Raw genomic sequence first — 13,328 nt, forward strand, 5'->3', positions numbered from 1 at the left:
ACTTGCTAGAAGGTGATGGGTAGTGAGGCGTGTGTACGTTTACGGACTTTGAACGACGATAGAGCACGGTGTTGGCGCCTGTGGACTAGATGGTGACGAAAGGAAAGGCCTCGTTGAGTCTGGGACTCGGTGCTATGTATGCATTTCTCTGTTTATAGATGGATGTTAGCGTGAGCATGAAGACGAATGGTTTCACGGACAAGGCCTTCTTCGAGTGCAAATTAAATTAATAATATCTGGCACCGAATATAATTCGCCACTGCAGTCGGGCGGGAGGTCCATAGGCGATGACTGTGTGCATGCAGAATACATGGTTGGTCCCTTCTAGTACACTGTACATGTGTGTAAGGCAAGGTATCCCCAGCTCTGATGAGAGGGACGACATTAATTCGAAAGGGACTGTGAGAAATGTGGGCTGTGAGAGTCACCATCGGAGCTGTGAATGTTTGCCATCCATCAGCACACTGCTTGAGACATACACACACAGATGCTAGTGAAACAACCACTTACCGTCCATTGTTCATTGACGATGGTGATTGCCGTGATGGGCAGAGAGGAGAACAGAACAGACGGTTTTCCGATCTGAGACTGGATGGATGCTTCGAATGTGGCACGCGCCATCAGATCATACCACTTCTCTCGAAATGCCACAGATCACAGGATGTGTGATCGCCACCCCCTCATCACTCACATCGGATGCACACCGCCCCCTCCCCCCCCCTTATCCATTAAACACACCATCATCATCAGCAACAAACCGCATACCCACGACACAGCTTTGAAGCTGCTCCACAATCCCCCTTGGGGTGTTGTCTCTCACACCTACTTCATCGCCATCGGTACTCGTCTCCCGCGCTCCGCAGCCAAAGCCATGCACACGTTACATTCAATAAGGAGGTCCCCCTCAGGCTCCTCACAAGACGTGCAACCATCCACTATCAACCACGACCAGCCCGCTCACCCACTTCCACCATCGCCACCCTCGCCGCTATCGCCGCACTCGGGCACAGCTACGCCCCGTCAAGATTCAGACTGCGACCACGGCGAAAGGGATAAGGAAAAGGACAAGGACAATTCCCGCACGTCTTTCGGGTCTCGCTTCACCAGTGTCCTCTCGTCTTTGTTCACGTTGGGCGACAGCTCTAGCTCCGACACCGAGGACATGGACCCGACGGCCACGGCGATGGCGGGGTTGAAACTGGACCCAGCAGCGGCCAACGGCGGCTCACCTTCCGCTCCTGTCGGTCCGCCGGGACCACTGATGACAACCCCAACAACAAACCCGACGAGCCCCAGCCCGAGCACCACCCCGTCGACACCGCTCTCCCCCCACCAGGTCCAGTCACCAACCGCTCTGGTAGCCCACAACATCGTAACGCCTGACCGCAGCCCCCAACTCAAGCCTGCCCCACTGGTACCCGGCGCGCTGACACCGCCACTGCTCAAACCCGCACGCACTGCCGGCCTTGGTATCGGCCGCACACAGTCTCTCGGGCGGAATGTTGGGCTGGCGAAGGGCAACGTGGCCCCTGTCCCCCGCCAGAACCAGCACACACAACACGGCCCGACACAGCCGCAGCACGGAGACTATGGATATCGCTCTAAACACGGCACGGCTCTTCCTCCGCCACCACCGGCCGGTGGCGAGTATCCCTCCATCACTCTTTCCAGTCCGGCCACGCCGGTGGTGTCCAAGACCAAGAACCCCTTCCTCAGTAACAGCAACAGCAACAGCAACAGCCCTGACCGCGACCCGTCTCCGTACTCCCCGCCCCATAATGGCGGTGGTGGTGGTGGTGGTGGCGGCGGTCTGTTGGTCTCGATCGACAGCGACCACCCGCCCCACCGGGACGGACACAAGCGCGATTCGCCCAAGCACGAGCGCACGCCCAAGCAAGACAAGCTGCTCTACGAGAAACCACCGCGGTCACCTACGCGCGCAGTCTCCATGACCACCCCGCGCACACACGTCCGTCCCTTGCCCCAGCCTCCGACCACGCTCGTGCGGACGAGCACGGTGCTGGACCATAAGCGCGACCGGGAGAAGCGCGGCGGGGAGAATGGTGGAGACCGGCCTGCCACAACGCGCAAGGCTCGAGCCGCCGAGAGGGAGACGTGGGAGACGTGCTATTGCGGTATTTGCGTGAGAGCCCGACGCCAGGAGCGTGAATTGCTGCGTGAGTCTCGAAACTGCTTCCAAAAGTGCGACTCGACTCTGAGGGTTAAGCAGCTCCAATACAGACCAAACGTTCGCTGACGCACACAGAAATGGAGCAGGCTAAAGAAAACTCGCTCAGCTCGCTGCTCTTCTCTCGATAGGCGCCACACCCGTTCACTAGACGTTCAGGTCAAGCCGCACACATGCACCACACAGCGACGTAGAGTGGTGTTGAGGTTATCATTGCAGCAGGCGGTATGCAGAAAGGGAAGACATGCAGACGGGGGAATCTAGTGGGAGCGAGAAATGTACTATGAATTCGCATGTTGGTGTCAGTGCTCGCCCGACCCGCTTGCCGCCTCGTAACGCTCCTTGGTCTGCTTGTCAGCTCCATGCCATTGGTGGGTTACCGCGTTACAGTTAGACCGTATCTGCCGCCGCCGCTGCCTGTCGCGCGCCGCGCATTACGCTTACGATACACTTACCATGTCCTTTTTGCGTTCCTGCCATCCAGCCGGACCAGACCACTTTCCGGCTTCGCGGCCCTTGGCGGCGCCCAGTCCCACGCGCTCGTCAAACTGCTGCACCTTGACAGGCTCTACACGACCTTCACCGGCCACACCGAGGCCCGAACCGGTCGTCCAGCCCATCTTGGCTAGCAACTTGTTCCCGACATTGGAATCGTCCGCTGCAAGGACTGGCGGAGGTGGCGGTGGAGGAGGCTGGGCGGGCTGGGCTGGAGCAGCGCCAGCTGGGGGTTGGGGACCCCTACGGAAGGTGGTGGGCTCAAAGGCGGGCCGGTCCGGCTGGTGGTGCACTTCGCGCCGCTCGGCTGCGCGGTCGCGATACTTGGGCTCAGTCGACGCCATGGCAGCGTTCTTGCGCTGTTTCCCTGCCGCCCGTGAAGCGGGGTCCGCGAGGTTAGTCTGTATTCGCAAAGATATTCAAGACAGTTCAAGCGCAAGACAAGTTACAGTGTTCCCAGTGGGGTTTGTGTTGTTTTTGGTTCAAGAAAGTGTTGGTGTGGTAAACAGGGGTTTTTATTGTCAAAGGTCATACTGTCAGTCCCCATTCTGGCCTGAACCTACACGCGGCATGGTCCAGGTAAATAAATGTTATGCGAGCCTTGTGAAGGTCTGATGCCGCGACGTGCTTGCGTGCCATGTCCTCAGACTTGAACTGGCGCTGGCAGAGGAGACAAGCGACCTTGCCGGTGGTCGCGAAGTTGGAATTGTCGGTGTAGTCGAAGCCGTCGTCTGTCGCCGCGGCCTGAGGCTGCTGGTTTCCAACAGGGGTGGCGTTGGCAGATGAGACTGGTGCGCGAGGAGGTTCCCTTGGCGGCGCAGGCTTGGCCAGCTCGACTTGTTTGGTGTTCCACTTGTTGATGTTCTTCATCACCTAAGGATCAAAGTGAGTAACCCCGCACACTGGTGTACGGTCATCTTGATGCGGTTTACCTTGCGACTGGTCGACGTCGGGGGAATGATCTTGGCACCTTTGGCTGTGTAGCATGTCAGCTCAGTGACATGGGAGGCTTTCTTAGCTGCTTACTCCTTGACAAAAGCACCGAGTCCTTGCCGGGGTCACCGTCGTCGTCATCGTCCGCTAGAACGTTCTTGGTCGTGATTGGGATAATGCCGTCCTCTTCCACCTTGCGCTTCTTGCCGCCAAGACCACCACCGAGGCTGATACCAATCTTGATGGGCTGCATTGGGTTTGTGACGAGGCCGCCGGTCGGTGCACCGGCCTCGATACCAGCACCGTTGGTTGGCGCCGGCGTCAAAGTCAACCCTGTGGACCTGGGTGCTACGCCAGCCAGTGCACCGAGGAACGCACGTGTCTCAGGAGACAGCTCCACGGGCAAACCACGGGCAGGGATAGCAGGTGCACCTGGAGGAATAGTCTCGACGGCACCAGCCTGCTGGTGCCAGTAGGTGCAGTACATGCCTTCGGGCTGTGCCATGGTCATGGCGCCGATACCACCATTACCAGCTGCGCGGACGAGGTAAGGGCCTGGTCCAGAGGTAGAAGCTGGTATGAACGCGTTGGCATTGGCAAACGACGCGGCAACGGGAACCTGGGAGATGAGGAAACCGTTGGGCTGTTGTTGAGGGGCGAGGAGGAAAGGAAGAAGTGCAGCGGCGAGTTCAGGGGTGACGAGCTCGACGAACGCAAAGCCCCAAGACAGGGGCACGTCGCGGCCCACAATCATTACGACGCGAGCGATGCTCGTCTCGGCATCACGCACTCCAAAGTCGCGGCCGAGCATGCGAGCGATCTCCTCAGCGATACGGCGAACGACTTCGCCGACATATGTGCCCACGTTGAGGCCACGGAGGAGGAGGACGCGCTGGTTTTTGCCGGGCGTGCCGATATCGCGCGTTCCGTCGTGCCCCGCGTTGCTGGACACAGAGCTGGGGCCTGGCACCGGCGGTGGCGGAGGGGCGTGCTCAGTTCGAGGGCCGGCAAAGTCAATCTTGACACGTTTGGGTTCCGAGTGCGGGTACAGCTTGGGCATAGAGACGAACGGATGACTATAATGTCAGCTACCTGGTTCCATCGCCAGCTCACTCACTTGGCAGTCATGAACCGCTGCGCATCCTCGACACTGTTGAACTGGACAAAGCCATAGCACTTGCTTACGTTTGTGGCGCGGTCACGGACAATCTTGGCGCTATCGACCCGCGCACCGTGCTCGGCACGCAGGAACCCCAAGAGCTCGGCGTCGGTCAGCTCGGCATCGAGCCCCAGCATGATGACATCGCGCGATGGTTCAGAGGGTGGCCCCTCCGGGCCTCTGGGACCAGACCCGCCATCTCGCCGGTCGCGACTATAGTCGCTGTCATGGAAGTCACGATCCCTGTCCCTGTCGCGGGAGTGGCGGTCGTAGCCTCCTGGGGGGTTGTTATCGTACCTCCTTGGCGGCGGGACACGGTCGTCGTAGTCCTGACGGGGGTAGTCGTTGTATGATCGTCTACGGTCATCGTAGCCGTGACGCCCCGCTCCGTATTCGTCCCTATCCCTATCGCGGCGGTCACGTCCATTGTCGCGTCCATTGTCGCGACCATAATCCCGCGGTGGTGGCACGCGATGGTGATCACGTTCGCGCTGGTCGTCGTAGCGCCTGGGTGGGGGAGGGGGGCTGTGCTCCACTGCGTTGGAGGGGGAGTATCTCCTGTAGGAAGGAGACCTTGAGCGCTGTCTCGAGCTCATGGCGGGCGGACGTGTGTGTGTGTGTGTGTCGTAGCAGACAGCAAATGTTCTATTCGAGATGTGTGTTGTGTATGTGTCTCACTGCATCATCATCAACATCCGCATCCGGCCTTGCTCGGGATGCTTGTGTGGCCACCTCCACTCTGAGTGGCGACTCCGAATATCTCCGTGAGTGTGGCGCCCGGCTGGTCTTATGTGGGGGGAACATGCCATCGCATATCCCCCGGCCCTCACTGGCTTCCCTGCCTGCGCGAGCACTCGACAGCAGTCGGGACAGTGAGTGAGCTCGAATCTCAAGCATAGACCAACAACCACAACACACACATATAGCAAACATGGCCGGAGGTGAGTTATCATACGTCAAGAGGGAAATCAGCTGACAGACAGACCACCTTCTGGTAAGTGGCCCACGCTATGCGCGACGGTGGGACACGCACAAACGGGAGATCGGACATGTCCTGCGAGAGGTGGAATGGAGCGACCAATTCGCATGACGGTGGAGATGGCATGGTCATCGATGACCTGCACCTGCTCCTATCTGTGTTTCACCCAGCAGTGGGGGGGACTTGAAGGCGCTTGCGTCCTCACTTCTTGCGCGGGCATCGTCAGCCATCGACAGGCTCCAGAGCGACCAAGGGAAGGCTGTTGGTGAATGGGTGTCGGCCACCTGACCAGCTGGGATTGTCGCATGCGCCAGCTGGCTTGCTGGGGACGCCAACAACACCACCCCCCTTTAACACCATGCCCTCCTTTATCTACCCCTGTCCGCTCACTGGCGCCTCACCGGCCACACAAGCTGACAGCTACAGAAAGACCCCTCTATCGAGCGCTGGGCGGCGATGCGCGAGAATGTGTACCAGCACTTCAAGTTCTCGCGTCGCGCTACCCGTCTCGTGGCCTTCTACGGTATCATCTTCCCCGCTACCATCTACGGCCTTTCTGCCCTTTACGACGTGAGTAGGATGTCGCGGTGCGCTGGAGACGAGGACGTCTTGGACACATGGAGCTGGTCGGTCACATCATCTCAGGCTAGCTCCTACCGTCTGCCATCAGAGGGATGGCCCAGAGGAGACAGATGACTTGGAGAGGTGGAGGAGTAACGAGCCGCGGAGAGGGCGCATACCCCCCTCGGATGGACAGCGAGAGGCACCCGCTAACTGTCCCACAGAACAAGTTCGACTGGGCTGGCAAGACCCGCAACGAGAGCCTCCTCCGCACACCGCCCGCTGCCCCCGCCGCCGACGAGGAGTAAACTATGCATGCATCACTAGGATTTTAAACAGAAAGACATTACAACACCGCCAGCGCGCGGTACAGAGTGGAGGCATCTTGGCCCCGCTGCGTCGTGGCCGTCGGCGTATTGAGATGTTGTGTATACTCATCCGAACGTCATCGTCTCTCACAATCTCTCACGACCTCTCCTCACCAGATCCGCTTCACCATCGTCCACCGCTCGACCTCCTCGAGCCTCCACTTCTTCTTCCCACCCTTCTCCCCACCGGCCTTGTCCTTTTTGACTCCTGCCTTGTCCCCGTCCTCGTTGCCCTCTCTACCCCCTTTCTCTCCCAGCTCGGCCCTTTTGGGCCTCGGTGTGGACTCGAGGGGTGTCGAGACGGACGCAACAGGTGCAGAGGGGTACTGCGGGAGATCGTCCTCGTCGCGGGACAGGTATCGCGATGTGGACTTGTGGTATGCCTGAAGCTGGGTCAGTTCCTTTCATGGCACTTTGTTACCCACCGTCTCCTCTTTGCTCTCGCCCACCGACGTCCGCCCGAAATCATTGACGGCGTCGTCGGCCTCACGCTCCTCCATTCCGGCCTGCCTTAGTGCCGAAAAGGACAGCAGGCCGAGACCGAGGAGGATCTTGATTGCGACGAGACATCCCCAAAGGGCCACCGCGATGAGGATGCCCGCCGCCCACTTGAGCGACGTCCAGATCCAGTCTGAGCTGAGCTCGCCGTCGACTGCTTCAGAGGTGTGCATGGTGAGCATGCCGACGATCTGGGCGCAGATGCGGATGACAAGGACGGCGAGCGGAACAGAGGCGATACCGAGGCGGCGGACGACAAGGGGAGACTGGTCCAGGAGGATTGGGTGCTGAGGCGTGAGCTCAGGTGCAGAGGACCGGCTTAGTGGAACTCACTTTGCGCTTGGTCCGGCCATCCCGGCTGCTAATAGTACCAGCAAGCAACACGTCCTTGGCCAGTACGTCCATGAACCGGCCATACACCGTGGCGCGGACATGGTTGAATTTGGAGATGAACGCGTGCTTGAGCCAATCGACGACCACTTCTGACGCAAGCACGAAGAGTACTGGCTGGGCAGGTCAGATACTGGGGGATAGTGATTACAACACCTACCCAGAGAATGCTCTCGATGAGGCTCTTTCCTCGGGCGAAGCTCCTGGGGAGGAAGGCGAGATCTGAACCGGACATCTCAATCATGTTGCGCACGGCAATGACAGAGAGCATGAGGCCAAGTTGGAAACGTTCCACAATGTCTGCAGCAGTGTTAGGTTTCTCGACGGAATGGGGCTTACCTACCTGCACACATGATCTGGAACAGATTCTCCTTTTCAAACTTCTTGAATACGGCTGGTGGGGTCAGCTGAGACATTGTTGCCAACTTCGCAGCTCACAGCCCTTGATCTCCACAAACTGGTTACTGATGAGGAGAGAGATGAGAGTATAGTCGTACGAGTTGATGGCAACGTTGAGCGAGATGAGCATGTAGAAGAAGACAAGAGCGTGTACCACTGAGGGGACAGGTTAGTCATGTCCGCAGCGTGACCTCAGTCCGACTCACAGACATAGGCGAGAGACAGAGTAAAATAGAACACTGGGCGTACGTGTTCACGTTTCCTCCACTTCTTCCTGTTCTCGGCGCGGTACGTCAAGGTGGCACGAGCAAACAGCGTATCGAGGACATCTTGTCCAAAGGCGCAGCACAGCCTGTCGCCAATCTCGAGCGCGTTGAAAATGACGTAGAGCTTGATGGTATCCTGCCCGCGAACTGAGTGGTACATCTTGCTCGCGTCGGTGCCGACCATGAGGATCAAGGCGGGGATGACAAGCAGAGCCAGACGCAGGAGGGACTGCAGGTGTGCTGGAGGGATGGGGGTGATTGGCTGCCCGGTAATGACACGCTTGAAGATCCGTTCGACTGCGAAGAGGGCGCGGATGGGGAGAATGGTGAAATTGTACAGAAAGCCGTCGAGGCAGAGAAGCGCGCCAAACATGGTCACCTGAGGGTTAGAGGGACCTATCTGACTATCAACCCACCTTCTCAACTGCAAGAGGAACAGCGAGGAAATTGGCAATGCGTTCCCTTGCAGAGTCAGCAGCTGCCGCGAGGGTATAAAGCAGCTTGGACTCACCACTTTCCGTCTGCAATCCAGCCCTCCCACTGATCCGCGGCGTCCTCGTCTCTCAAGAGGTCCCAGAGACTCAGTCCCTCCTTGCTACGGTCGAATGGCAAGTTGGGAGGCACTCCGACTCGAGGGGACTGGAGCGGGGACTCGAGTGGCGACAGGAGGTCGGGCGACGATACACTCGGGGTGTCGTCATCGTCGCGTCGCACAGGTGAGGTTGGAGATGTGGGTTCCTCCCCTTCTTCATGTACTTCCAGAACAGAGTGCGTGACAGTTGTTGAACTCGTCGTGATGGTGTTAAAGGCATTAGATGGTCGGTCGCCATTCTCCAGCGTCTGGCGTCTACTCCTGGCAGGCCAGAACTGTTCGTCTTCTTCACCAGCGCTCGCGCTCTCACGCTCCAACGTCAGGCTCCCCCTGCGCATAATGTCGCGCCGGGGTGAGAGCGATCCCGCCAGGTTACTGGCCATCTTGATCCCTTGCGCATGGAAGGCGCCGTGCAGCTCGCTCAGGTCGAGGCTTCGCTCCAGGCCAAACTCTGCGCTCGCCTCGGCGCGCGGGGACGGCGGGAGAGATGAATATGTGCGTTCGCCGAGATCGTACTCGTCGTCCATGTCCATGTCCCGGTCGCGTTCGCCGAGGTCCAAGTCGAGTGCTTGTGGGCTGGCGATGGAGGCTGATGTTGGCAGATCAACCAGGTCGTCAAGGTCGTCAAGGTTCGTGTCCAATGCCGATGCCTGGGTATTAGATACAAAGGACAAGGCGGCTCAACTCACCTCGGCCTCGTGTCCTTCCTCCAGCACTTGTGTGACGTTGACTCCATGTGTGTGTAGGACCGAAACGGCGGTGTCGAGTCCAGGATCCCACGAACCACTCCGCGAGCTGCGCCTGGATGTATGTGGGACAGAGCCCGACGACGCACGCCGTGGCTGTGGATGCTCTACCCAGTCGTCCATGTTATGGCAGTGTTGTGGACAAGGGGAAAGAGGAATAGTTACAGGAATGACTGTCCTCCAACATCGCACAAGTGAGTCATGAGCCCCTCTCGCCGCCCAGCGCCGCCGGCTTGTTGGCCGGTGCCTGAACCCACTTGCCCCGCGTCGTCACAACGAGGGCGTGGATCTCTGCAACCGGATTCTCTTCGTTCAAACCATCCTCCATGTCAACAGCGACACGGCCCGCCGCTGTCATGCCGGCGGGAAGCAACTCGGACGAGACACCACCGCCATGGGAAAAGGTCCTTTGGCGACGACAGCCGTATCCTGACAACTATGTCCCAGCATCCTTCCTCGCGGAACTGGACGAGACGCGTGAGTGGCAGCAGCAGTTGCGAAGCCAGCCTAACACCTGTGCAACATGTGTGCCCACCTAGCTCTCAACCTCCTCTGCAAAAGCTAGCATTGCTAACAACCAGCTCCACGACCACGTCCCAGCCTCGTACCTCTCCTCGTCGCGACGCTCCCAGTCTCGCAACACCTGGCAGTCATCACCCTGTTCCTTGCTGTCTTCTACGCAATGCTCGTGGGCGACTTTGGCGCTACAGAAGTGGGATGGGGATGCTGCATGGTTGGAGTGGTAGCCTACGTCTTGTGGAGAGTCGGGTGGGGGAGTAGCACAGCCGCAACGCGCAGTAAGTACCGCCGAGTCTCTGATGCACAATTTGAGGCTGACCTTGCTTCCCAGCGCTCATTCCCGAGGCCTCGGCGATGCGTCCTCTCCTCCTTCCTCCACTCCTGCTGTCGCTCCTCTCTCCAGTCCTTGGCACGCTCACGAGTGCGACCACCTCGGACAGTATCTGGCCGCTTGCTGGCGGACTGTTTTTCCTCCACCTTCTCTTGGCCGATTTCACCACCGGCCCCGACGCACGGCGCAGGGCACGGTTGCGCCGCGCGAGGGCGAAACGGAGGCGGAGCAGCGTGGGAAGCGTCGATGAAGTCGTAGAGGAGAAGAGGTGGGTGTATCGTTGAGGACATGACCTGACCCAACAGCCTGTCCTCGTCGCTTTCGCTCACGTCGGCGCTCTCGGCGTCCGTGGTGCTCGCATCTCGCCTTCCTTCAACGGCACACGTCTTCAGTCTCATTCTACTCGCAGCAGGCCTCTTTGCCGGATGGCCAACTCTTGCCAAGGGTGTACGGGTGGGTTTGACACTTCTAACCATCGCTGACCCAGCAGGAATCGGGGCGGTCTTTCTCAGCCGCATTAACCATCTCCATGGCCTGGCTCTCCATTACGCTCCTCCCCCCTTCCAATAAGCCCCACTTGAAGCTTGGGCCCTTGAGCATTGCGCGTCCGTCTGGCGCGACTCTGGTGTTCCTCGGAGTCCTCCTGCTCGTCAATGTTGGTGGTCCACTCATGCTGTGGTGGGGCTGGCGATGGAAGAGGCGCCTCGATGGGTCATGGGACCAGGCCGTTATCCGAGTGCGGAAACGACGTCAGTAGCGAGGGCTCTGTCTCTTCTTCTCTCTTTCTTTTGGGTATTACTAGGATGAATGGTGCTGCATATGCTGTAATTGTCGCGCCAGTAGAAGAGTCCTGTTACGCAGGAAACGACGGTGGCACTCTAGATCCTGGGTGCAAGGCGTTGATGTAGGCTGAGACCTTTGCTTAGATCTTGAAACCGTAGCCGCGCATGCACGCCTTGTGCTGCTCTATCAAGTCGGCACACTTGACGGCGGCCTCGTCCGACGAGAACTTGATGAAGCAGTCGTCACGGGCCGTCTTGGTAACCGGGCACGCGCAGCAACTGGTGAACAGTTAGCGAGCTATTGCGACACTGGTACAGCGACGAGAGATGGTGTAGATGTGTCGGTGTGTATGAGACAGGACCGAGTCTACCATCCATGGCAATCACAGACTCGTCAGAGCATGTGGCAGTCCACCCTCTCCGGTACACATTGCTGACTCACGGCTTGAGGTTACGGGGGTTGAGGGGGTTCTCAGGCTGCTGGGCGGCGGGGGCGCTGACGGTTAGCTCTGCTTACGACGTGGCGAGCACTTACGAGTCGGCCATTGTGAAAGTGTCTAGAATGAAGAATGGGGGAGGAGAGGAAGAAAGAGATGAGCACTCGTCGATTTGTCCCTCGTCGTTGTCGTTCCGCGTCTCTCCGCTGTTCTGCGACCCAGATCACGTCAATACCTGGAAATATCTAGCAATACGGACAGATTGTATATGCGATAAAATTGCTCCCGTGTCTCCGTCATTGTTGTTGTTTCCCAAATATAAAATACACGTCACGGGCGGCGGCCACCGGACCGAGTCATTCCGGCAATCCTTTTCCCAGAGGCGAGACGGCAGAAGCCCTCGGTGGGTGTGTCGTCGGCCTGACGTATGGGTTACTCTCTCTCTCCTGGCTTCCCATCTCTTTATCTCTCTGTCCTTCACACACAGTCTCACGCTCTTGTCTGCGACTCGGCGCGTTCCCTCCCCCCTCTCCGGCATCCCCCCTTTCCAATCCAGCTCAACCTGTAGGAAAGCCCACGCCATGTCCGCCCTCCGCCGTCTCCAGCCCTTCGTCCGCCGTGCGAGCACTGCTGCCACCGTCCAGCCCACCCCGGCCGTCGCTCCCACCGCCCCAGCTGCCGCCGCTGCTGCTGCCGAGGCCCTGCCCCCCATCGAGGAGCTTCGCGCCCGTGCCAAGAAGGTGTACAAGGAGGTAAGTAGTTCTGTGGCCGAGCTTGCTCTCAAACGGAAGATTCAAACGCAAGAAACTTCGCAGACCAGGCTTGGCCACCCCCTACCTGCTACTGATAGGAATACTGACTGGCCAGCTCCACCGTCTCGGCCGCGACTAGTACGCTACTGTGTAGACCTGCTGCTAACCTTTCTAGCCCCGACGCCGAGTACAACTTCAACATGCGTCTGCGACGCGCGTTTGAGAGTGAGTCCCAAATTGCTCATGTGTGGCGGAAGGAGAACGCCGTGTGTTCGCTCGCACGGCCGAAACGCCCGATGCCGCCTCGCCATGATGTGAACGCCCCCGGCTGACAATATCTTGCAGAGAACTCAAAGATTGAGGACCCTGCTCAGCTCAAGAAGCAGCTTGACCTCGCCGACCACATCAAGAAGGGTACGTTTATCAGTGCATTTGGCCTTTTCGGCAAACGTGCTTTCGGGCCGTGATGTTGCCGAATGAGCTTCCGAGCTTGTTGTTGGTCCCGAGTGGCACAACAGCCGAGCGCACACCAACAACAATTGAATGCTGACAGCGCTGCAGAGGTGTTGGCCATGTTCGCGTTGCGCAAGTACCGTCATCTCCGTCGTTCGTACCATGCCGATGAGCCTCCCCGTGTGCTCGAGGACCACTTCCACTCCGTCGAGAACGGTGCGCCTGCTCCTGCCGCCCCAGCGCAGGCGCAGACCCCTCCCAACGCGTCATCGTAGATTGCCGACAACATCGACATGTTTGGTGCTCTCCGCCCCCCCCCCCCTCCCCCCATTCCCAGCCGTTATCCCTCTCACCCTTGTCCCCCTGTACGCCTGACCATGGTTCGGTGCACGGCAGCCTAGCCGTCTCACCTACAACTTAACGCCCCTCCAACCTCGACCGTTCAGCTCCCACTGCTTAGACATGACCCGAGCGGCACAT

General features: G+C 58.9%; 7 protein-coding genes across 7 annotated transcripts; 4 read left to right on the forward strand and 3 right to left on the reverse strand.

Moving 5' to 3' along the window:
- Positions 1-871: 871 nt before the first annotated feature.
- EHS24_006030 (uncharacterized protein) lies at positions 872-2,319 on the forward strand (the record flags this gene model as incomplete). Its single annotated transcript, XM_028621504.1, has 2 exons — positions 872-2,177; positions 2,267-2,319. 2 exons carry the CDS (start codon positions 872-874, stop codon positions 2,317-2,319), a joined length of 1,359 nt encoding a protein of 452 aa, XP_028477956.1.
- A 171-nt stretch (positions 2,320-2,490) lies between these two features.
- On the reverse strand, positions 2,491-5,371 carry EHS24_006031 (uncharacterized protein; the record flags this gene model as incomplete). Its single annotated transcript, XM_028621505.1, has 6 exons — positions 2,491-2,535; positions 2,644-3,050; positions 3,247-3,556; positions 3,616-3,659; positions 3,710-4,692; positions 4,734-5,371. 6 exons carry the CDS (start codon positions 5,369-5,371, stop codon positions 2,491-2,493), a joined length of 2,427 nt encoding a protein of 808 aa, XP_028477957.1.
- Positions 5,372-6,210: 839 nt separating this feature from the next.
- EHS24_006032 (uncharacterized protein) lies at positions 6,211-6,623 on the forward strand (the record flags this gene model as incomplete). The annotated part of the gene is made up of 2 exons (XM_028621506.1): positions 6,211-6,324; positions 6,540-6,623. 2 exons carry the CDS (start codon positions 6,211-6,213, stop codon positions 6,621-6,623), a joined length of 198 nt encoding a protein of 65 aa, XP_028477958.1.
- A 170-nt stretch (positions 6,624-6,793) lies between these two features.
- EHS24_006033 (uncharacterized protein) lies at positions 6,794-9,697 on the reverse strand (the record flags this gene model as incomplete). The annotated part of the gene is made up of 10 exons (XM_028621507.1): positions 6,794-7,066; positions 7,109-7,468; positions 7,515-7,688; positions 7,732-7,871; positions 7,915-7,965; positions 8,010-8,126; positions 8,177-8,615; positions 8,653-8,698; positions 8,748-9,478; positions 9,518-9,697. 10 exons carry the CDS (start codon positions 9,695-9,697, stop codon positions 6,794-6,796), a joined length of 2,511 nt encoding a protein of 836 aa, XP_028477959.1.
- Positions 9,698-9,900: 203 nt separating this feature from the next.
- On the forward strand, positions 9,901-11,181 carry EHS24_006034 (uncharacterized protein; the record flags this gene model as incomplete). Its single annotated transcript, XM_028621508.1, has 5 exons — positions 9,901-10,051; positions 10,156-10,371; positions 10,425-10,692; positions 10,730-10,877; positions 10,915-11,181. The coding sequence occupies 5 exons, from the start codon at positions 9,901-9,903 to the stop codon at positions 11,179-11,181; spliced, it is 1,050 nt and encodes a 349-aa protein (XP_028477960.1).
- Positions 11,182-11,346: 165 nt separating this feature from the next.
- Positions 11,347-11,752, reverse strand: EHS24_006035 (uncharacterized protein; the record flags this gene model as incomplete). Its single annotated transcript, XM_028621509.1, has 3 exons — positions 11,347-11,485; positions 11,649-11,702; positions 11,742-11,752. The coding sequence occupies 3 exons, from the start codon at positions 11,750-11,752 to the stop codon at positions 11,347-11,349; spliced, it is 204 nt and encodes a 67-aa protein (XP_028477961.1).
- A 472-nt stretch (positions 11,753-12,224) lies between these two features.
- EHS24_006036 (uncharacterized protein) lies at positions 12,225-13,123 on the forward strand (the record flags this gene model as incomplete). Its single annotated transcript, XM_028621510.1, has 5 exons — positions 12,225-12,395; positions 12,511-12,533; positions 12,571-12,620; positions 12,741-12,809; positions 12,957-13,123. The coding sequence occupies 5 exons, from the start codon at positions 12,225-12,227 to the stop codon at positions 13,121-13,123; spliced, it is 480 nt and encodes a 159-aa protein (XP_028477962.1).
- Between the last annotated feature and the right edge of the window lie 205 nt (positions 13,124-13,328).

Source organism: Apiotrichum porosum, assembly GCF_003942205.1.
Source record: "Apiotrichum porosum strain DSM 27194 chromosome Unknown scaffold_3, whole genome shotgun sequence".
Lineage (NCBI taxonomy): Eukaryota > Fungi > Basidiomycota > Tremellomycetes > Trichosporonales > Trichosporonaceae > Apiotrichum > Apiotrichum porosum.